The sequence below is a fragment of the Frankliniella occidentalis genome, unplaced genomic scaffold (assembly GCF_000697945.3).
Source record: "Frankliniella occidentalis isolate FOCC.00 unplaced genomic scaffold, Focc_3.1 Scaffold20, whole genome shotgun sequence".
NCBI classification, from domain to species: Eukaryota; Metazoa; Arthropoda; class Insecta; order Thysanoptera; family Thripidae; genus Frankliniella; species Frankliniella occidentalis.
Genome location: NW_026267150.1, coordinates 2,628,661 through 2,651,247, shown reverse-complemented (window position 1 = coordinate 2,651,247; position 22,587 = coordinate 2,628,661). Strand labels below are relative to the sequence as shown.

Here is a 22,587-nt window from a genome sequence, read left to right as displayed (position 1 = left end):
TTGGTTCACAATTATTAGGAGCAGGTAAGAAACAAAAACAAAACTTATCACCATATTTTTTACAATTTAATACTTCAAAAGTTTATCCTTAATCAAGAAACCCCCACACATTATTTTCCACAGTTTTTTGTTTTATTATGTTTTTAAACATCACTAAAATACTTAACACATGTAAAAAGCTAACCGTAACTGCAGCCTTATACTGCCTGTAGGAACTTGTATGAAGTGTACCTAGATAAAATCACAAATGAACAAAAACGAAATCAATGAACTGAAAGCATTTCGACTGCACTTATACAATGGGCTTGAGTAGCTATTTAAGGATCAGTGAGTATGGTCCCAAATAGATGCAAAAATAAAGTACTTTGGTTCAGAGACTTGCATTACCAGGAAACATTCCTCTGCTTGATTAAATGTATAGCTTTTCAAAAGAACAGCTCCTCAACCCATTTCTTATTGCTTGTATTATCGCAAAAATTGAAAACACAGCCGCTATCACACATATTGCCATTGGCTTATAAAAGAAAAAAAACGAAAAAAAAAACACCACAAAAATTAGAATAACTTTCATGTCTATCTACCCCCTCCCCCACCCCCTACACACAGACACAAACACAGACACACACGCACACACAACAAAAAGAAATAATGCTGCAAAAATATACTTATTGGATGAAAAAGATTATTGAAATATGAGATCAGTAGATACTGTGAAAATGGGCAACAAATTTTAAAACCCCAAAAATTGATGCCATTTTGGCCAAACAAGTGAATATATTATGTGACTGACATTCCCCCAAGATGCAACAAATAAAAGAAAACAAAAAACATATAACAAACAATAAAATAAAAAGGGGAGGGGATATCACATAGTTGTCGACAGCTAACACTGCAAGGCCATTTGCTATAACAGATATGGCTGAATCGGTCACACCAAACTAAAAATTAGTTTCAATAAATACATAAGAGCATAGTGTTAGATACTTATTCACTAACATACAAAAACAGTAGTTTGACTGAGCTGATAGAATAGCTGAAATTTCAACCATATATGCATACAAGATGGAGGATTATATGTTACGATTACTCTATTAATTTAGTGACTTCGAGCTAACAATAAGTACAAATACTGATAATAGTAAAAAAACCAAACGCTAGCTTATACTGACCCTGTCTGTTTTTAGGATAGATAATCAGTTCTTTTATTCTTTGTAGGACACATGTTGCCTTCAGATAGCTTTGAGAATTATTATCTTCATCCGAGTCTTCATAATATTTTTACTTATTGAGGAATGTTGTTATAACAAAACACAAAGACACCAGTTGAAAAAAAAACCAGTAATGTCTATTTACAAGTGTTGTAATGTATTAGTTTCCATTTCTTTTTTAAAAAATTCTCTCAATACATACTGTTTAAAATCAGCTTATTAGACCCATAAAAGTGAATGTTTTTAGTATACTGGACTTATAGTTCGTCTGACTTTAAAATTATCAGTCTATAGTTTCAAGAGAAAAAGAAACAAACTATCACACATTTTCTAAAACATAAAGGAAAAAGTGCATTCTCCTACATACTGAAATAAATTGACAGAAGAAACTCAGAAGATAGGTTAAATAAAGACAGTCAGTAATTCTATACTTTGTTATCTTAAAGCCAAACCATATCTTTGAGTAACTTCTGGCGTATGTGTTGATGCCACAGCTAAAAGAAGAGGGACATCATTTGGTTCCAGAGAAAGAGAGGACGTAAGATTATCAATATCACAGAATTGTGTAGAGAGTAGCAGTTCTGAAAGAGCTTGACTGCGTAGTAGTATTTCCTGAAGTCTGCTTTCCAAAAATGACAAGCACTGTAATAGAAAAAGCAAAAACGTGAAAAAAAAATAGGCTAAAGATAACATTTTAAGTAATATAATTGTATGATTCACTTACGAAATCAGGAGCAGTACGCAGTTTCCACATATGATAGACAGATTCAAGCATGTTCGCTACTAGTTGTGATAATCCTACACGAATGCCTAAAGTTCCAGGTCTATCAACAACATAAGTGTGGCTGGAGATGAGCTGCACTTCACTGTGACATTTTTTTAAAGGAAAAACAAAACAGTAAGGAAAATGGAAATAACAATGAAGCATAATGAAAATTTCATTTTACTTACCAGGAATCAACATTGGCAACAATAGCAACAGCCTCAGAAAGACCAGAGTCCAAAGTTGGATGCTGAGCATCAAGTGCTAAATCCCGTTTCAATGTGATCTCCCATCCTGATGCAAGAGCACTACAACCCTGCAAAATCCTCTCTGGTATGTAGTGTGAAGACACTCCTCCGAACAAAGAATTAGCTATTCCCCACTCAGAAACACCATCAGAAACTTGATCACACTTGGGAAGAGGAAGCTCAAAAATATTGGATGATATTAACTCTGGCTTTTTAAAATTATGTGATGACAGATTCATAGTTTGTTTACTGTCATGAAGGAAAGAATTACTCTCCAAAGCAGATGGTTCTTCTTTATCAACACTGCAATTTTGACATGTTATGATGCTTTTCAGTGTCTTCCTACTCTGGCTTTGGACACAGAAAGAACTATGAGCTCTTCTCAGCTTTTTCATGCTTTTTTTATTTAGTATCTGTTTACTTTCTTTGAAAGGATAAAAATTTTCTTTACTCTCAGCATCTATAATAGATTTTCCACAGACCACACACATATCTAGTGCACAGGATTCGTGTTTTATAGACTTGAGACATACAGGAAGATTAACACTTAATGATCTAGCAAGAGATCGCAAATTTGCTGAGTTCACAGAGACACCTTCGGTTTTGAGATCACTTTTAATAAACGCAGGCTGAAGAGTACTTAAATTTCCAGCATTCTTTTCATTTTTCGAAGTTAATTTTGTAACCACAGTAGGACTAAATGCCAACATAGTGGTTTCCATTGCAGCACCATTTGAATTTAATAAGTTCCCACAGGCAGTGCGTACTGGTGAAAGTTCAAATGATTCGCACTCTGAAAATCCACTTTCTACTTCACTACCAGAGAAGCTTAGTGGTTGTTCCTGTTGCTTGATTTTTCCTTGAATTGTACTTTTAAAATCAGTATCTTCAACACTTCTTTTCCTTTCTTTCAATCCAACTAAGTCTTCATTTTCTCCAAGTACAAATATTACTTTATCTAAGGGAGAAGGAGGGTCAGGGGAAGAATTCTGATTTGGACAACTTGTTCCAAATGAGCTTGCAGGGGCAGCAATTCTGTCTGGCACAATTTCAATGGAAGAAGTATCTCTTTTATTTCTATTACTTACTGAAAAGTGACTTGGCTTGTCTTTATAGTTCAAAGTTTCAGCAAAAGCACAGGAAGTCATTTTAGAAGAGTAGCTCATAGTTCTTCTTAGCCCCATACTAGATGGCTGTTTAAATAAGGATTCAGACTTAATTGGCTTTGCTTCAAGACAAGTTTCACTTTTGGAAGAGATACTGTCCATAACATTGCAACATTTCCCTTTATGGAGATAACTGTTTGAGACTTCACTTGCATTTACTGGTGTAGAAATTTGACCAACATTAAGAAGAGGAGAGCATTTTCCACTCATTGGTCTAAGAGTAGAAGAAGATGAAGTGCGGTCATCAACTGAGAGAGTAATCATTTGCTCAGTTTTAGTGGTTGATGAATACTGACTTAGGCTGGATTTAAAATCAGATTCTTCCAGCTTGGGTTCAAGACGTTCAATGGCTGCACACCGTATAAAGTAAGAAATTGTGCGCAGCAACCTTTCAATAGTTTCAATGCGACTTTTGTTTGACGTTACAGACATGATAATAGTTCGAACAGTTTTAAGAGGATGACCAAGGCCCCCATACAAGTCCATGGCTTGGGCCCATAATGGGTTGTATGGATGCATTTTTGAAAGGTCAGACAACTGCAAAATAAATACAACAAATAAGAACTCACAGATAAGGGCAACAGTTATAATATACAATGTAACTGATTGTTGTCTCAATATTATCTTACATTGCAATGTGATGGGGTGCCATCTAAACTGGATTGCCTCACACAAAGTTGCAATCCAGGGGTGACAGTTGGAACCCAACCCAAATGGTGAGTTAAGACTGCTGTCACAAGGGTACTCATAAAACTGAAAAATAAAAGTGTTTCTTTAGTAAACAAATTTCCCCCAAATTTATTAGATTTTATTTACAACTTACAAGTGGGAATCCTTTGTTTCAAACATGTCAAGCATTTGGCTCAGTTCTTGCATAAAACTAGTGGCAAGAGATGCATATTGGCTGTTAGCAGAGAGCAAACCTAACCACATGGGCATTGCTAATCGGGGACCAATTAATAGGTCCTCAATGTTTTGCTCAATATCACTACTAGCATCATACATCATTGAAACAAACAGCTCCTTTCGAGAATAAGCTCGTTCCACAGCAGCATTAAGACGAACCATCATACTTTCCAATAAGGCTGCATGTTCCAGAAAAAATGTTTGCATTTGCCTGAAAATTATCACACAATCAAAATTAACACAAAATTATGTTATCAACAATAATTTACCATAAAAAAAAAATTTGGTTTGTTTTTAAATAATATTTTCATACTGTTGTTGATGATGTGAAAGACTAATTATTACAGCAATTCCCAGTTTAGCTTTTCTGAGAGGTTTGTCATCACAATTGGTAGGTAGGGAACCACATGAAGTAATTGAATCTGTTTGAGTCAAACTTTGATTTGAGTCAAGGTCAAGGGAGGTGCTTGCCGTGCGAAGCCATCTTCTTCTTAAGCTGGACAAACTCCCACCAGAGCCTAGGCATAATTATGAGATTAGGAACTTCACATGACAAAACTACATTTCAACACAACATCATGTCACAACAAAAATTATATTTTACCTTTCCGAGAATCTGGACTAGAAAGGGCAGCATTATATGAGCCGTTGGGTAGAATTCCTGTAACACTAGTATCACTATTTGTGTAGCAACCACTGTCAGCCTCCAAACTCCCAAGATGACTTGATCTATCATTTCTTGCAAAGACTGTTCCAATTTTTAGGCTACTTGGAAGGGGAACATCCAGAGGACATGAACCAGCCAATGAAGCTAAACCAAGAAGAAAATAAAATAAAAATTAGATTAAAATGTTTAAATTTCAGAAATAAATAGGGGAATAATATCCAAGTCATACATATTTTGGAGTCAGAGCTACTACTTCCTCCACCAAGATATTCATTCATTGAATTGATAGAACTGCCATATGAATCTTCTAGACCTCGATCGCTGAAATATTTGTGGAAAGAAAATATTAAAAAATAGGTTATTTTCACATTGTTCTTTCATGCATGTACAATGCAAAGATGCAAACCTCTCTCTCTTTGAAGGGGAGTTGGCAACTTTAGTGAGCATTAATACTGGAGGAGTACCACCCGTATGAACCTTAAATGAAGATCCACGGAGGACCATGGCAACAGAGCCAAAAATCATTTCACCTAGTGATTTCACATCTGAGGATGGGCGGGTGTACTGCAAAACAGATGATCAATTAGCTGTTTTCACATGAAACTGATACAATAAAGATGATTAAACAGAAATAATATTTCTGAACCTGGTAGCCAAATCCATTGGAGATTTCGACAAAAGCATCTGCTTTTCTCAAGTCTTCGGCCTTTACACCTTTTCTCAGCCTGCTGCATTGTAACAAACTAGGTAAAGGTATTTTTTTCACGGCCTTAGAATCAAATAGCAGTTTTCTTCCCCTGTGCTCACATTCTCGAAAAAGTAATACCCTTACTTGATCCTTGTTAAAGTCAAATACTTTACTGCTGGAAGAAACAAAAATCAATCAGTTAAATTAGGATGTTTGTGGGGACTTTAATATGCAAATGACATTTCTATGAGGTTGACAGTACTGTCATCAACAGAGTATAGGAGTTAACCACTGACTTTAAGTTTGGTACAAAATTCGACTCATTACTGACAGCACGATATAGAGGTAATTCATTTTTTAAAACAGTTTTATCAGGATATAATATTGTTTACTCACTTGGATGGCGAAGAAACAGGAACACCATAACCTTTATCAGGTTGTTGTTTCCTTTTAGATGAAAATAGACGGTTCAGCAGTGCCATACTTTACTAGGACAACAACCGTTTTATTAACATTTTTAACACAAAATTCGTTGGCTGACGTATTGATGTACAATTAAATTAAAATTAACAATATCACGTGCAACCAGCGGCTCGTCAGCAGCCCCAGTCATATGATTTCATGTCACCAGCCTTATCTGGCAAAATGCCAAAGCCCTTCAACGGTGCTAGGCCTACAATACAGTACAAAGAGAAATGCAGGAGCAGACCAATATCTTTTAACGAATTGAACTGATTGTTGAAAATTCCAGCCAGATCGAATGAAACTTGACGTACGTTATCTTCTCATTTGTATACAAACACGGTTGTACGGGCTCAAGGCAGGAACGATGCAGCCAACATCCGCAAAATCCTCAAAATAAGCCGGATTTCGGTAGGCCAAATTTTTGTTTTATGATGATTACTACTATGTTATCACAGAAATTTATTTAATTTTAATAGTTCTTGAAATATTGCATCAGCTCCATGTCGATGAATGGACAACTGACATTAAACAGGACTTTTTAAGGGAGCGCAAAGAAACAGCTAGATTAGTTCCTAACCCTTCATTTTCTTGTAAGTCCCAAAGAAATGTCAGACGCTTCGGATGATGAAGATTTTGCCTTCTATGGCACTCCATTGGATCCAATCGAGGAAGGTATAGCACCCAGAATTCAGTTTGAAATTTAATTTTGAAATTATATCTTTGTACTTATTAGTCATATTTATACTTTTTGGATTCAGATGCTATACCGAGCAAAAAGCCAACACCAATTGAAGATCAGGTAGTCAAGGACAAATATGGACGTAGAAGATTCCATGGGGCCTTTACAGGGGGATTCTCTGCAGGATACTGCAACAGTGTTGGATCTGAAGAGGGTTGGACACCCTCATCATTTAAGTCGTCGCGTGCTGAGAAAGCCTCGCAACAGTTTCAAAAACCTGAAGATTTTATGGATGAAGAAGTGAGTTTTTCTAGATCTTCATATCCACATTTCTTCTTATGTTTGTCTAAAAGGTTTGATTTCATATTTTTAATATCCAGGATCAAGGTGAATTTGGAATAGCACCCAAAGTATTGCGTGCTACATCCGACTACAACCAGAGCTCATCCCGCAAAAGAGCACACTCTAATTACTCTACTGGACCAATTCCTGGACAACCAGTCTTAAGAGACATTTTACTTCCTGTTAAGTAAGTCATTCTAGAACCTTGAATCCAAGCATTTTGCTAAAATCAAGCAATTACAATAAATATATTTTCAGAGATACAGTTGGTGTGCGCTTGTTGAGGAACATGGGTTGGCGTCCTGGTCAAGGAGTTGGGCCACGTTTAAACAGAAGGCAAAAGAAAATCCAACAGAAAGAGATTAAGCAAGCATCTAAAAAAGTATACGGATGTCAGTTACCTGGGAGCTCCACCCATAGTGGAGGAAGTGGAGGAGACTCGTCTGATGAATCCGATAGTGAAATGCAATCAATGACCTTTGCTCCTGATGATTATGATGCATTTGTTGTCAAAATCAAAGATGACGTGTTTGGAATCGGTTACCAAGGTCTTGATAAAAGACCTGTTCTCTCTGGGCATGTGCAGCTGTTTGAACCCTCTTTCCTTGGCATGCAAGAAAAAAAGAAGAAAGTTGCCATCTGGGGACAGGTATTATTATATTGTTAATTGTTGAGTTTTATGTATTTTATTTTATTCATTATTGTATTAAGGGAATTAATTATATTTCTCTGTACTAGGCCTTTGGTGTTGGCGCATTAGAAGAAGATGATGCAGATATTTACGCCAGGGATGACATGGCACAGTATGACTTTGCCCTTGATACCAGTTCTGAGATTGCTCAGAGGAAAAAAGATGCGCGAGCTACCGAACATCAAAAACGCCTTGCACTAGGGGCTCCCAGGTTGGCAGGGGCACATATTGAAGGGTTTGTCTTAGGCAAAAAACAGCCAAGTTCCCAAAGAAAATTTTTTAGACCACCGGATTTGCCACCTGGATTTAAGGCTGTACATGAGACAAAACAATCAAGATGGGACGTAAACAGCAAAGGGGAAAATGTAGCAAAGAAACAGGGTCTGGGAAGGCATGATCTTGATTCAAGAGTCAGGTACTGTCAATGTTTATCTTCTCTTTCATTCTGCAAGTTAAGAACACAAAATTACCTCTTAAAACTCCCTTTCTTGTCTTTCTCAGAGCCAGTATTTTGGATGAACCATTACCCAAGCCCCCTGTTCCACCTCCAACACCGTCTTCAGTGAGTACTGCACCTTCACCTGTGCGCCAAGTTGCTTTTCCATCGTTCTCAGCAGCATCTGCCGACATTTTGCCTTTAGCTGTCGGTGGAAGCACATTTCAACCCTTTGCCTCTCAACCTGATAAACAAGCACGCTATGAGAAATTTCTGGAGTTTTCTCGGTCTGCTCAAAAAGGTATTGTGGAAATGTGAGGGAGGGAGTAAAATTGTAGTTATTTCTTGTATCTAGTTTAGTGATTAGATTTTCCACAATAATGTTGTGCATGTTCTCATTTCAGATTTGCTCAGCTCTATTCAGCCTCCATCAATGACAGAGTGGGACAAAGATCATGAGAGAAGTGAATTTGAGCAAGCTGCAAGACTTTATAAGCCATTGAGTGGTATTATGGGTGATAGGTGGGACAATACAACCTCCAGTTCTTTTCCTTATATTTTTTGAAAGAAACTTAGATGAAGTTTTATTCTGTTTAGATTCGTTTCTGCAACTCAGCCAGATGATTCCTTAAACCCTCTTGCCTCTGTTGAAAAAATGAAACATGGAAATGAAGAAATGAGGAATGCTGCCAAAATGAAACTATTTGGGAAATTAACAAGGATAAAAAGCTGTTGGCAACCGTGTGCATTATTATGCAAAAGATTCAACGTCCCTCAGCCAACTGGGTATGGACAAGACTATATTCAAATATTGCAGCAAAAGAGTAGGACCGAAGGTCCTAGGTCCTTAGATCCTAGGTCTTTAGATCCTATCATGATTGCAGTACAACACTGTTGGAAATAAACAACTTATTTATGTCTTTTTTTCTTATATTACAGCATCCCTGATGTACTAGAGTCAAACAAACGCCCCACAAATTATTCTGTGTTTGACTTTCTTGAAGCTAGCTCTCACAACACCATTTCAGCACCCCCTGAACATGTGATACAAGAAAAGATACAAGCAAGTAATTCTTCTACAGAAGGTGAAATCAAAGAAAAGATTCAAGCAAGTAATTCTGCTACGGAACTTAGAACCAAAGAAATTACTCCGGTAAGGGTAGAAGTTATTCAGGACCCTCCAGCACAGTTTCCTGGGGAGAAACAAGTGACAGAGGGAACAATCGTCAAAAAGCTTCCTAGCATTTCAGATACTCTAGCAAGATTACTGGCTGATGAAACTGTAAGAATTCAGTTAGTTTATTTTTACTGATGTATTTTGTTGTTTGTGTAGTTCTAATTTTGTATCTGTCAATGCAGGGCCAGATTCAGCCAGAACCAGAGGAAAAGCCTGATTTATTTAAGGCAATCTTCCTATCCAGTAGTGAAGACTCTGCCTCAGATTCAGAGGATGAAAACTCTACATCTAAAGTAGAGGGTGCTACTGGGAAAGTAGTAACTGAAGAGATGATTGCTCCACGCAATCTTTCCCCACCAAGAGGAATATTTGCAAATTTAGATTTAGATGCTTTGAACACACGATCTGTCAAAAAGTCAGAATCACCAAAAGGGAAAGGTGAGGACTCCCATAAAAATGAGGACCAACAAGATGAAGAGCTGTTGTATGGTCCACGATTACCATCAGCACCACCAAAATTGAACATTCCAAGCTCCTCAAACATAGTCCCTCAGCAAAATGAGAATGCCTCTGCATCTGCTGTTTGGGTAGAGCGCACTGTGAAAATTGAAAAAGCAAGTGGTCATTATACCAGTGATTCTGATGACTCTTCAGCATCATCAAGTACTGAAAAAAGAAAAAGTTCTAAGAAGAAAAAACACAAAAAAGAGAAAAAAATAAAAAAGGAGAAAAAACACAAAAAGCACAAGTCAAAATCAAAGCATAAGAAAAAATCATAATTGTAATTCAATTTTTTTTTGAAATTTTAAGTTGTTCTCTTGAAGCTTTTTAAGAAGAAATTGAGACATCATTGTTTGTCAGTTATCAGTATCAGTGTTACCATGTTGAAATAGATATGTAGGTATGAGGTTGACATTTAATTGCAGGCGTAGAAGATTGGAGAAGGAAATGACAATACATTCCTCGGCTGTACCTCTTTATTAATAAAACCTCAAGGAAATTTTCAAAATGAAGAACACATGAATACTACAAGCTTTGGACAACGAAACTTAAATCAATTACCCTTTTTGAAATTACCAGCGAACAAGGTACTGTAGATATAAAATAAACCAATTAAATGCAAGACTGACTGAGAAAAAACATCATGAAATTAATGTAAGCTTACAAGATCTGTTAACAGCAGAATATAATTGCATTTAATTATTTTTAGATAATTTTTTCTGTTATTCTAAACGTTAGACAGTTGCACTTTTTCGCCAGGTTTAAATGCTGGCATACCCAAGTAGGGACAGCTTGCACATCTGAATGCATCACCAAGATAACACTGCAATTTAAAAAATAATATTAATCACTAGAGTGTTATGAGCACCCTCTTAATCTTTTCTCAGAATCACAATACTTACACTACCACAAGAAGAGGTCTTGGTCGATGTCTCTTCTTTCTTTCCGCCTTCAGCAGCCAGCTCATCAGCCAAGCCACAGCTGCAATTCTTACATGCTTTCCTAACACCAGTTGTCCCACAAACTAAAAAGTAAAACACCAAGTAAGTAATTGAAAAAAAAGGGAGATGTCCGGTGGTTAGTAAAAAGAAAATGGTTTTGAAAAGTTGTTCTGTACCTTTTAAAGATGCAGCATCTGGTTTCTTAAGGTCTTCCTCATTCAAAAGCTGATCCGAATCAATCAAGTCATCATCTACATCATCCAATTTCCAAACAGCTGCCACATTATCAGCAGCCTTGGGCAGCGAGAGAGCAGCAGACGATCCCACCTAGAAGGAGACAAAATTGTAGGCCACCGAACTACCTGTTATTGATGTGCCAGACTATCATTTCTCACAATGGATTTTACACTTGCCTCAAAATTTGGTTTCTGACACTTAATTTGAGTTACTTTAACTTCCCCCTCTGTATTTGGCACCTCACTTTGTTCGCTTAGAGAAGTAAAACCACTTATTTTGAGGCTAGATGATAGTTTATCTGGGGTAGTTGTTGCCTCTCTTACAACTAGCAGGCCATTAGGTTTCAAGATGCGTAGCACTTCAGACAAAGTGTCATCTGTATGTACCAATCCAGTAGGTTGGGCGAAGCCCGATAAAACAATATCAAAGTGGGACTGAGGGTGAGAACCTGGAATAAGAAATACAATTAGGGTAAATGTAAGATATAGTACATTTGGCGGGCAGAAAGTAATTTCATTGGGCTCTCAACAGATTTCAAGAATGTGTACATCTAAGCAAGCAAGAACACAAAAGGTATCAAATGTGCATAGCATCGTAGTTTACCTTGCTCAAGTCTCTCAACATTTTCGACTGCCACCAGACCAGAATCACCAGCTATCTTCTTGGCATCATCAAAGACAGTCTGTAACCTCTCCCCAGGAGCAGACGAGCCCCACAAAATAAGAACTTTGTGTCCGGCACTGATAAATTCCATTTTCAAAATCCCAAGATATGCAGAAAACAGGTAACTTTTCTCTTCGTCAAGGTAGGCGACTGAAATCAATGTTGCACAATGAGTCAATGAGTCTTCTATCTTCACAGAACTTCACAACATTGCATGACACCGGACAGGACAAAAACAACAAAAAGTGAGTTGGGTCGATCTCTGCCCGACAGCAGAAAGCTAAGCAGAGAACGAGAAAAAAAAAGAACGTCAGGAATCTGTCAAATTCAGTATTCGTTTGCGAGAAGGCGGTGAGATTTTGACAAGTGCAGACACCAATGTGGTGTAGTTGAAGAGTAACCACTGTCGCTGTCCGCTCGGAGGCGTGTGGTGTGTGTGGTGGACACAGAGTTTGGGACTTTTGCTGAGTGGAACGCACAGTTTGCGCGGCACCATGGAGGACGTGAACGGGTGCGGCGGCAATGGGTTCGTGCTGCAGGAGACGTTCTACATCCTGTCGAAAAAGAATACAGTGTATCGCGTCAAGCTGTCCGAGAAGGGCCTCAGCTTGGCCAAGGAGACCAACGGCAACACCAAGTCCGAGACCATTAGTCTGGACGACATCATTGGCTGCCGCTGTATGAGGAGCAAGTGCAAACCTGGACCGTCCTGTGTGTGTCGTCCCAGTGGCAGGAGGGCTGTTGAAGAGCCAGAGAAGGAGGAGAAGCTCAACACTCAGGACCCGAAAGACATCAGTGCTTATCTTTACATCTATGCGTATGTTCTTAAGAAATACAAAGTGACATCTGGAGTCAAGAGAGAAAGAATGACAATCACACTGCGCTTCCGTTCCTTTGACAAATTTGAGGAGAATATGCGTGAAGCTCAGAAGTGGAGGCTAGCGATCAAGTGCCTTATGAAGGGTACCCCGATTCCTCAATCTGTTCTAAACTCGGATGAAAACTCAATTACCTCATCACCAGGTGAGTTCATATCTTTCTATTCATCTGTCACCATTATAAATGAGATTTGTGATATTTTCACTTTAAGATTAAAAAAGGATTGTAATTCATTTTTATACCTCAGCTCACCTTTTTTGCGTATTCTTATACTGTTAATGATCCTCCATAAAAGTTTTATATGAAAAAGTATCCAAACGTAGTCAGAACCAAGGGGGAGGGAGGGATTGGCGGATGAGTAGATGTAGTAGAGTGATGGTAGAGGATGCTATGGCCAATGGCTATAGCCCGCCACACTAAATGACATCACCTTACAGGTAATTTGCTCACTTGGCAGGCTGCCTGACAATGGCAGTACCTACTTGCACCTGGCATGCCTTAGAGGGAATCACCTTTTGCTTGAGGCCTGGAGCTACTGGCATTACCCCTCCCCCCTTTTCCCCAATCATTCGCCTCGCATTTCGAGAGGGTCACTAGCCTCCAGCACAGATGTCGACTTTCAAACTAAGATCGTTCCCGTGCCTCCCCCTCCTGCGCCTAAGCTGAGAGTAACTTTAGGCCCACCGGGAAGGGTCATCAAGTCTCCGAGTAGCAGGTGCAAGGTGCAGATGGTCAAGTGGTTGACTTCTGTTGGTGGCCCCGCACGGACCGTGTACTATGCCCCCCACCCCCACCCCCCCGTGGTCCTAGTTCAGTCATCTGTCATGGCATGTCGTGGTCAGCGAGCTGTTATCGCAAAGGACCGCCCACTCCCTCTGTCCACAGGTGTTCGTGGGTACCTCCGCTGTTTTAGCATCAAGGTCGATAAGATAAAGGAGTGCCCCCCCCCCCATCCTCTTTTCCCACCCAGTTGGACGCTTTTACTCGGAGTGGAGCGTTACGCTTCAAAGCACGCGAGCGCGAAAGACATCGCGAAAATGCCAAACGATGACAAAGAGAAACACGCATTTGCGTAACCTACAGAGGGATATTCTGTGGCAAGGCGACCAACTCCCTCTTCAACCCTTCCCTCCTAACATGCAGCATGCGACCGCCCCCTCCCCCGCCCCCCGAGTCCTGGGCGCCTCCATGTGGGTCAGGTTCCTCTACGACGGCTGTCCGGGTCGCATCGACCCGAGCTCGACCCGCGCCGCACGCCGCGCCACCGCACCTGGGCTGGGCGTACTACCCGAGCCCGGGGCCGGGGCGGGCGCGGGCGGTTAGTGGTGATGTCTTTTCGGTAAAGATGCGGCGTCGCGTCGCAGGCGCCACTCTGGAGATGCAAGACTAGGTGCACTGTAAGGATGCACTCAACCCGATTGGCCCCCGCTGGCCAGCAGCCAAACTGTACTTCTTTCTTTTTCTTTTCTTTTTTTTTTTTTGACCTCCCCTGCCGCCGAGTCCCTCTGCGCGGGCCTGGCTTTCCTTATCTGTCTCGCGACTCGTGTGTTTCGTGTTGCCGCAGAGATCGATGGTGTCGTCCTTGTCATATCCGCTGCGGCCGCAACCGCGTCAAGTGTTCCACCGACAAACATGACGGATGCCGCGCCGCGGCGGCGCTCACTGGGGGGCATGGGCATCGGGACGCGTCGTTCAGGGGTTGACAGGCTGTCCCGCGTCGTTGGTGCTCCTCCACGCCCCGCCCGCCTGGTGTGACCGCGGAGCGGGATGAACCCAAACAAAGGCCCCCGACGCGCGCGCTTGGAGGAGTCCCCCCCTGTGGTCCCCTGTGCGGGTGCGGGAGCGCCAATATAATGCTAATCACGCCAAGGTCACAGGATGGACCGGAGTCGGGTTGCAGCTCCGCGCGCTCCGGTCGCTTTTGAGTCACGTTATTCGTGTGTATGGGGGAATTCCTGCCCCCCCCCCCTTCCATATATGATCTGTCGACGTGTGGGCTGTGCGGTTTTGCCCCCCACCACCACACACTCTTTTTCATGGCTCGTGATCAAGTTAAACAAAGGCAGCGCAATGGGACGCTATTCGACACGTCATTGTCTCTGACGTGTTTTCTTTTTCTCTCGTTCATGTTTCTCTACCGCAGCACTCGCTGCACGCGCTGCACGCGCGACGCGGGCGAAGTGTTGTCCCGCGCGCGCTGCACGGCGATCGGCTCGGCGGCTCGAGTGGGTCGCACCACCTGCCTGTGCCTGCCGCAGCAGGGAAGTACCTACCTGCTTTGGCAGCAGGCTTGGGCGGGAAGAGTGCTCTGAAGCGGCGGTAATGCACTGCCGAAGTTGCATAAGCGTGACTAATTCGTGCTTGTTACGACGGGCACGCCGCCGCTCGGCCCGGTCGGGGAGAGCCGGCCAAACAAAGTTGTAATCACGGCACTTCGCCATTAACGAGCGTCGCGCCGCGCCCGGTTCGGGTTTTCCTTCCTGCTGCCCGCGGACAGGTGATGGTTTGACTGCGGTTTGGCTTATGGCTGCCGCAGTTTGGTGGCGGGGGCAGGACGCGACGGCGCGTGCGGAGACACTACGACCGGAGCGGGTGAATATGTATACACCGTGTACATGATTGATCTGATTTGATGACGTTTCGGGTTTCGCCGAACGCGATTGCCTCGCCGTGCTTTTGCTCTCTTTTTTATGACCCGTATCCGCTCTCAATCCATTCGCGTTTCCTCGGCGGCTATCAGCTCTGTAGCTCTCGCGATACCAAACACCAAACCTACACGGCCGCAGCAGCGCTCCCGATCCTGCGTCCCGTCCCGCTCTTTCTTCTCCTCTCTCCCCATGCGCGCTCCGTACTCCCCATCGTGACTGGCTCCAGTCAGTCCAGCCGAGCCGAGTTGGCGCCGCGCGGCGTGACGCAGCGGCTGGCCTTGGGGGAGGCTGCGTCGCCGCCGCGGAGCCCGGCCGAGCCCGGCGGAGCCCACTGCATATTGGGTCAGGTCAGCGTCGTCGTCGCGGTGCGGTGACGCGGACATAGTGGTGGCGGCGCCCCATGGGGGCGGCGGCAGGGTTGTGTTGCAATACCCCATGTGGGCAGCGCACGTGCAGTCCAGAAGCGCGAAGCGCGCCAAAGAAAGCGCAGTGTGGTCGAACAAGCGACCAGGGTCGAAAGCGCGCACCCCTGCAGGGAGAACGTGCTATTGGATGTTCCGTGCACCACCATCAACCTTGGACTTCGACCCGTTAGACGCGTTAGACTCGGAAGGGCGTATTGTTGTCGTGTCCGGCTGTGCACCGCCGAGCTGGGAAGGTGAGCTGCGGCGCCTTCTTGTCGGTGCAGCCTGCCCTCCCTCCTCCTCCTCCCCCCCCCCGCGCCACCACCCGGAGTCGTCCGGCCCATTAACGACCTTGCCGCAGGGCCCAGTCGTCCCGCCGCCCGCCCGCCTGCTTATGTCTTCCCCGACTGGGAGTCGCCTCTCCCGGGTATAACGGCATGAGCCGGACACGAGGCCGGGCACCTATTCGCCCAACTCGTATCAGATTTGAGCCCGACAACATGAGTCTACTTTGACAATTGGGACCAAGATCTCGCATGCAATACGGACGGACTCATATCAGGCAGTGGACGCGCGTGAAGGAGTCCGGGCTCACGTCGTTATACCCCCTCTCCCTTGCGTCCGGCCGACACTCTCCCTCCACCTTTGGTCCCCGGCCCCGTGAGTGCATACTGGGTGCACGCGCACTCCCGGAGAGTACCAGAGTACCCCCCGACCGGTCGGCCCGCATCACGACGGACGCAGCAACCGGCCGATACCCGGTTAGCCTTTGTCATGCCGTTCCTGGCGCACGCGAGCACCTCGCATTATCGGACGGCGCGTACTCACTCGCAGTCGAGCATGTTGACCCCCCCCCCCACCTTCTCCTCCGCCACCTCGGATTGGGTTCGTTCCACTCCGGACGATACAGACACATCAATCATGTGCTTCGGCGGGGCCGGCGGGGCGTCACCGTGCATGTGACACGTCGTCGTGCCCCGCCGCGCACGGCGCCGCCGGCCTTGGGGCGCTTGCGTCTTGTGCACCTGTGAAACCCACTCCAGGTTAGCCGTCGCGAGGCCAGGTCGCGCGAACGAACAGGCGCGAATGACCGCTTTTGAGTCCCACCCCACCTCTTGCCATCGCTGCAAGTACTCTTGCACCGGTGGTGTGAGCGCAGCAGCCTGCCTGATTTGCCTCTCCTGCCTATTTGCACGCCGCCGGCGGCCCGGGCCGGGCCGACGTCATGCCAAGGCCGCTCTTGTTAGCACGGGGACGCCAAGTGCGCGCGGGGGGTGTGCCCGAGGCTGTGTCGCCGCCGTGCCCCTGCCCCTGCCATGCCATGGCCCCCGAGAGGAAGTCCCCACTGGCTCACACCGGCTCGGCTGGAGCCGTTGCTGTAGCGGGGGCTGCGCAGTGCGCAGTGCACAGGGGCGGGGCGAGGGCAAGGGGTCGGCGTCGAGCGCCTGCGAATCCGAGATAGGCAACACCGCCATGCACGCGCGCGCTCAACGGTCGAGATTGCCTACCCCACAGGCGGCAGTGCGGCCATGTGGCACGGCAGCGAACGAGACGGGAGCTGCTGGCGCTGGCGGCAGCTTATTGCTTCTTGCCTGGGTTGCCGCATCGGAGTCCAATCATTGGCTCCGAGACCTGAGGCGCATGGTGGCGCGGGAGGAGGAGGAGGGGAAGGAATGGCCGGCGACACTTCGAATTGGGGCCAATAGCCCATGGCACGTACGGCGGGCGAGCGCCACGTGTGGGACAATGGAGCTCATGGAGCCTACGCGAGTGCCGCCTTCGTGGGCCGGTGCGCGTGCACTGGCGAGCTCTCTCTCCTCCACACCTAGAGCGCCTGCCTCCTGCTCCCGAGCGACTTGCCTCACCGTCGGGCCATACGCGTATCTGTTCTTTATACCACTTTCTCTCGCAGCCGGAATGTAAAACAACTCCTCTCCTGACAGGCGCACGCTGTGTCCGCACTAGGGGTCGCCCGCCCGCCCGCCCCCCGGCTGGACGGGCAGGGCCGCCGGCTTAGTTTGGAAGCGCCGCCCTCGCTCTCCGTCTTCCTTCCCTCCCCGCTCCTCTCCAACCCTTTGACCTTTCTGCCTCGGTGCGCGCGTGCAGAGAGGCGGGCCGCGCTAACATCATGCCATTTGAAGCGGGCCCTCCCGCCTGTGCGGCTGGTCCGCGCGGATTTTGACTGACTGTGCCTGCTGCCGGTTGTTCGCGGCCCTCGCGGCGGCTCCCCTTTGGACTTCCCCATGCCCCCCCCCCCCCTTCCCCCGCGCGGCTCGCCCGCGGCGTGGCCCGGTGCAGAGATGGCGTGCCGAGCTGTCATATTGCTGGCAGGTCTAAAGTCAGGTCTATAGTGCCGGGGGCCGTCGGTCCGTGGCCTGGCGTGGCCTGGCGTGGCCTGGCGCTGGCGTGGCGGCTGCCGTGTCCTGTTTTGCGTTTGGCTTCGCTTATTGAGCGTCCCCCGCGCGGACACACTCCCCGGCGGCCTGCGCCGTCCTTGGTCTTCCCTCCGTCGGCCGCGCGGGAGATGCGCACGAGACAGGTGCATCCCAACGAGATTCAAATACGCCTCACTCTGCACACACACCCGTGCGACCTTTGGTCTCGGGGAACACAGGTTGGCTCGATCTGAATTTTAATGATACGATCGTAAACCGTTGAAGTGGTTCCTTGAGCCCAGATTGGATGCCACGTGTGGCGACGTCCGAATCGTTAAGAAAGGTTGCAGCTATGCCGCTGTGGATGCGACCGATGCAACTAATGTTGGTCAATGTTGGATGTACAGGGTGTATCTTGAATGGGCTCCAGAGTGTTGCGGGATGGCATACTCGTTAGGGCTGTAGGGGTCATGGCGCCTTACGGGCGAAGGGAGTAAGGCAAATTCTCAACTCTGCTGGAGCGCACTCAAAGACGAGCGCTCCAGCAGCCGGTGGCTCATTAACTCGCTGTTCATCTTGAAGGCGCGCCTCACGTTCCGTTTGGTGTTGCAGGTGGCACGGAGCGCATCTTGGACGAGCGCAAGGTGCTGGTGCTGCTGAATCCCAAGAGCGGCCCCGGCCGTGCCCGCGACGTGTTCCAGCAGAAGGTGGTGCCGTTGCTGCTCGAGGCCGAGTTGGGCTACGACCTGCACATCTCCAAGCACGCCAACTTCGCGCGCGAATACGTGCGCACCAAGGACATCTACCAGTACCGCGCCATCATCACCCTTGGCGGCGACGGGATCATCTTTGAGGTGAGGGAACATGGGTGTTCTTGTTCTGCTGTGCGTTCCTGTCCGGGCGACCAACGACGAATGACCTGTGCGACCTCAACTTGTCCATTAGGTTGTCAATGGCCTCTTCGAAAGACCGGACTGGATGTCTGCGATAAAAGAAGTTCCAATTGGTATTATACCTTGTGGTTCGGGGAATGGTCTGGCAAAGTCGGTGGCAATTGAGTAAGTACAACTTTTGAGAGTTTTTCACCAATCTCAAGGATTTCAGATGAAAATTTAATGAGTTTTACCTTACAGTGATTCATACGATCAAAACCCAGTTCTATTTTCAACACTAAACATATTGAAAGGAAATTCAACTCCTTTGGATTTGGTTCGAGTAGAAACTAGATCAAAGGTAAAACTTCCATGTTTATTGAGAAATCAATTGTTTTAAAAATGGACGAAGGAAAAGTATATTAAAATGTGATATTGTTATTTTCAGATTATGTACTCATTTTTATCAATAGGGTGGGGTCTTTTATCAGATATCGACATTGAAAGTGAGAAGCTTCGTGCAATTGGTGGGCAGCGCTTCACAATTTGGAGCCTGGCAAGGTTAATAGGTAACTATTGCCTCTTTGCCTTTTACTTTTTTGACTTTTATGGAGATGTGGTGCTATACATTTTAATTGTTTAGGACTGCGCACTTACAAGGGTCGTATTTCATACCTGCCTCATCCAAATCATAAAAGCCCAGTGCAAACCACTGTTTCTGGTCGCACTGTGTCACTGACCCGAAGTGCTAGTCAAATGGTTGACCTTGACCCCATCAGTGAAAATGGAGTAGGCTTCATGACGCCAATGCACACAAGCCAAAGTATGTTCAGTGATATTGTTGATCCTGACAGTCCGCTCCGAGACCTCAGTTTAGAGACAGCCTATGCCAAAGTATGTGATGTATAACTAACAGAATTTAGTTAACAAACACTCACCCTCAGAAATTGACCTTTTTTTTCCTCTCTTTTTCAGATTGCTGAGGATATGAGCCCAGTTGAGCAGCGGTCTCGAATGGATAGTTTCTACTCTGTCAATTCTCGACGAAGTACCTTCTATTCAATAGGAGGCTCCAGTTTCCAATCAGTTTTTGATCCCAGCTGTGATAATCCCAATGGGAGTGTCAATGTACAAATGTATGGCCCTCCCTCTCAATTACCTTCACTCACACAGCCTGTACCAGAATCCTGGAAAACAATAGAGGGTATGTGTGGAGGAGAATTCACATTTTTATTTTACAATGAAAGTACTGCTTGTGGTATAAATTTTCTTGGAAGGAAAAGATTTATCATTTGTTTGACTTGCAGGAGAATTTGTCATGATGCACTCAACCAATGTTTCTCACTTAGCCAAGGATTGTTTATTCGCCCCCGATGCTAAGCTGAGTGATGGTATCATATGGTTGGTTGTCATTGAAGCTGGTATTTCAAGACATCAACTTTTGCAGGTGAACATTTACTTATTAAATATGTTCAAGTTACTGATTATATTGAATAATATTGGTTTAATTAAAATGATCAAAATAGACAATATTCCTTCGTAAGGTAGAGAACTGTAGCTTTCTAATTATTATTTTTTCCCTTTCAGTTTTTGTTAGGACTATCTCATGGAACTCATCTGAACTGTCCTCATGTTAAGATGTTACCTGTCTTAGCATTCCGATTGGAACCCGAAACTGATGGTAGTTATATAACTGTGGATGGCGAAGTTGTGGAATATGGACCTATTCAAGCAGAAGTGATGCCTGGACTGGGGCGCATTATTTCACGCTGAGGAGATTGAACAGTGTCTTGCCTTGTCTTGTCTTCTTTCCTGGTAGTGTCAAAGTGACCTATTTCTTCTTTGCTCATGTTTTGTGTTTATTTTATCCAAAAAAGAAATGTAATTTGAGGGTTTGGAATGTTGTTCTTTAATCCTCAAATTTCACAAATGTTATAATTTTATTCCAACACTATAGCTAAGAATGACCAGGTTTTGGATTACCTTACTGCATTATTTTATTTTGGGGAACCTCTTTCTTTCCTGTGTATTTTATTATAGCAGTGACTGCTAATAATGTTTGTTTGTTATAAAAATGACATGTTGGATGTTGTAGAAGATCCTTAGATTAAAACAAAGCCACTTCTACTTGGGGAAATCTATGATCTTTTAGTGTTTGTCTTCCAAAGATAAAATTAATTTGAATGGAACAGGATAATTTCTGTTTGTAAAACAAATACTTTTATTTTGTGTGCTTCTCAAAGATTGCGCATTTGATTTTACTGGTTAGTCATGTTTAAAGCATCACAAAGTTAATCAAAACAGCTGGTGTGGCATTCCACTTGAAACCACATTGTATGCCTTATTTTCTCCATACTTCCCAAGGAAGTCTGTCAGAACTAATTAGTATTGGAAATTCAGTATCTAGCTGTTTTTCCCTCTATGACATATCTGTGAAAGTTAAGCTGTGAAATTTGTTTCTAATTCCTGCTAGACGAAGTAACATTTGCATTCCAAAAGTTGGGGATGTTGAAATGACCAGTATAGCCAGCTCTCTTAAATTAAGCAATAAAGTGTTAGGGGTTTGATCTTTGATGCCCTCAACTTGATTTTCCTGTTTGTTGTTAATTATGTCCAATAAAATATTTATATTGATTGTTGTGTAATAGAACTTTATGCTTGTTGAAATTGTTTAAAGTGTTACCTTTAGCATAAATTATCTTTTCTGTTTAAGATTATGTTATGAATACTTCCATTTCTCTATGTATAGTTTTCTTTGTGTCTGTTGTTACTTTTAGACAACTGTACACCTATGAAAGATTTTTTGTGAGGTTGTGGTTTTATAAATAATTGCAATTGAAAAGTTTTAACTTGTGCATGGGCCAATTTATGCATTTTATTAATATTCTTGTTCTTGTCATATTTTATTTTTGCACAAGCTAAACTAGATGTATATTTTCCATAACTAAATTTCTTGTTCTCGAACGGGGTTCTTGTTATTTTGTGATAGCTATGCCTTTTGTTGTATATATTTGTAAATTTTCTTATATTTTTATCAGAAATTTGTGCTCAAATGATGACTGTGCCATCTGTGGGGAATCACAAACTAAAAGTTACCACCTTGTTACGTCATTACACCTTTTTTCTGCTCGAATATAACAAATATGTACCTTTTGTAATGCAAATATCATGTGAGGTTGTGTTATTTCTCTCCACATAATTTTTCAAGCAGTGCGAAAAGGCTGTACCTTCTCTGTTAATTCTTTTTTCAACAGTCAGCTGCTTAGTGATTTTGTAATTTGTCAAATAATCCATGTCAACTTGAAATGTGAGGACTTTTTGAACAACTGACAATTTTGTGTACCATATTTCAATTGTCTCAATTAAAATTTGGCAATGGTGGGTCCATTTCCACTCTTTTAAAATCCCATCCTTTATTATTTAAACCCATCTTTAGGCTTAGGACAGTATAGAAATGTTGTTAAATTATCTGTTTTTTTTTTAATAAAACATTTGTCAACTATTGGACTGACTACATTGTCCATTTTGCTTCACTCCAGTTTACTAACAATTAATACCCTTCCTATTTTGCATAACTTGAAAGTTGTAAGTAATAAAAAAAATACTCTGGTATCAAAAAGATGTTGTGAAA

General features: G+C 43.9%; 4 protein-coding genes across 6 annotated transcripts; 2 read left to right on the top strand and 2 right to left on the bottom strand.

The window, feature by feature from the left end:
* Positions 1-44: 44 nt before the first annotated feature.
* LOC113207873 (folliculin-interacting protein 2) lies at positions 45-6,209 on the bottom strand. 2 transcript variants are annotated; one of them, XM_026424612.2, is made up of 11 exons: positions 6,043-6,209; positions 5,605-5,821; positions 5,365-5,522; positions 5,188-5,279; positions 4,896-5,102; positions 4,605-4,809; positions 4,209-4,502; positions 4,015-4,138; positions 2,160-3,922; positions 1,933-2,074; positions 45-1,850 (listed from the first exon to the last, which is right to left on the bottom strand). In XM_026424612.2, exons 1-11 carry the CDS (start codon positions 6,126-6,128, stop codon positions 1,644-1,646), a joined length of 3,495 nt encoding a protein of 1,164 aa, XP_026280397.1. In that variant the 5' UTR covers positions 6,129-6,209; the 3' UTR covers positions 45-1,643. The 2 variants fall into 2 exon arrangements, with proteins under 2 accessions (XP_026280397.1, XP_026280405.1); XM_026424620.2 differs by having other exon boundaries at positions 5,605-5,818.
* Positions 6,210-6,369: 160 nt separating this feature from the next.
* LOC113207887 (G patch domain-containing protein 1 homolog) lies at positions 6,370-10,408 on the top strand. Of its 2 annotated transcripts, none has more exons than XM_026424632.2 (11): positions 6,370-6,519; positions 6,608-6,783; positions 6,870-7,090; positions 7,171-7,319; positions 7,391-7,781; positions 7,871-8,238; positions 8,325-8,560; positions 8,664-8,781; positions 8,857-9,045; positions 9,199-9,541; positions 9,619-10,408. In XM_026424632.2, exons 2-11 carry the CDS (start codon positions 6,717-6,719, stop codon positions 10,213-10,215), a joined length of 2,679 nt encoding a protein of 892 aa, XP_026280417.1. In that variant the 5' UTR covers positions 6,370-6,519; positions 6,608-6,716; the 3' UTR covers positions 10,216-10,408. The 2 variants fall into 2 exon arrangements, with proteins under 2 accessions (XP_026280417.1, XP_026280425.1); XM_026424640.2 differs by having other exon boundaries at positions 6,375-6,519; positions 6,588-6,783.
* Positions 10,400-12,012, bottom strand: LOC113207905 (anamorsin homolog). Its single transcript, XM_026424667.1, has 5 exons — positions 11,719-12,012; positions 11,292-11,563; positions 11,055-11,205; positions 10,840-10,961; positions 10,400-10,760 (listed from the first exon to the last, which is right to left on the bottom strand). The coding sequence occupies exons 1-5, from the start codon at positions 11,867-11,869 to the stop codon at positions 10,665-10,667; spliced, it is 792 nt and encodes a 263-aa protein (XP_026280452.1). The 5' UTR covers positions 11,870-12,012; the 3' UTR covers positions 10,400-10,664.
* Positions 12,013-12,135: 123 nt separating this feature from the next.
* LOC113207898 (sphingosine kinase 1) lies at positions 12,136-22,470 on the top strand. Its single transcript, XM_026424654.2, has 9 exons — positions 12,136-12,801; positions 18,697-18,938; positions 19,030-19,142; positions 19,218-19,317; positions 19,405-19,525; positions 19,600-19,850; positions 19,932-20,160; positions 20,264-20,403; positions 20,544-22,470. The coding sequence occupies exons 1-9, from the start codon at positions 12,273-12,275 to the stop codon at positions 20,727-20,729; spliced, it is 1,911 nt and encodes a 636-aa protein (XP_026280439.1). The 5' UTR covers positions 12,136-12,272; the 3' UTR covers positions 20,730-22,470.
* Positions 22,471-22,587: the final 117 nt, after the last annotated feature.

Bases quoted from the DNA above. Each gene is read 5' to 3' on its own strand.
- LOC113207905 (XM_026424667.1), bottom strand. From the start codon at position 11,869: ATGGAATTTATCAGTGCCGGACACAAAGTTCTTATTTTGTGGGGCTCG. The intron at 11,564-11,718 runs GTAAACTACGAT...TTCTTATTCCAG, and splicing joins TGTTGAGAGACTTGAGCAAG to GTTCTCACCCTCAGTCCCAC. The intron at 10,962-11,054 runs GTACAGAACAAC...TTTACTTTTTAG, and splicing joins AGATGCTGCATCTTTAAAAG to TTTGTGGGACAACTGGTGTT.
- LOC113207898 (XM_026424654.2), top strand. From the start codon at position 12,273: ATGGAGGACGTGAACGGGTGCGGCGGCAATGGGTTCGTGCTGCAGGAG. The intron at 19,318-19,404 runs GTAAAACTTCCA...TGTTATTTTCAG, and splicing joins GAGTAGAAACTAGATCAAAG to ATTATGTACTCATTTTTATC. The intron at 20,161-20,263 runs GTATGTGTGGAG...TTTGACTTGCAG, and splicing joins ATCCTGGAAAACAATAGAGG to GAGAATTTGTCATGATGCAC.
- LOC113207887 (XM_026424632.2), top strand. From the start codon at position 6,717: ATGTCAGACGCTTCGGATGATGAAGATTTTGCCTTCTATGGCACTCCA. The intron at 7,091-7,170 runs GTGAGTTTTTCT...TTTAATATCCAG, and splicing joins AAGATTTTATGGATGAAGAA to GATCAAGGTGAATTTGGAAT. The intron at 9,046-9,198 runs GTATGGACAAGA...CTTATATTACAG, and splicing joins AACGTCCCTCAGCCAACTGG to CATCCCTGATGTACTAGAGT.
- LOC113207873 (XM_026424612.2), bottom strand. From the start codon at position 6,128: ATGGCACTGCTGAACCGTCTATTTTCATCTAAAAGGAAACAACAACCT. The intron at 2,075-2,159 runs GTAAGTAAAATG...AAAATGTCACAG, and splicing joins GTTGCCAATGTTGATTCCTG to TGAAGTGCAGCTCATCTCCA. The intron at 1,851-1,932 runs GTAAGTGAATCA...TTTCTATTACAG, and splicing joins TGCGTACTGCTCCTGATTTC to TGCTTGTCATTTTTGGAAAG.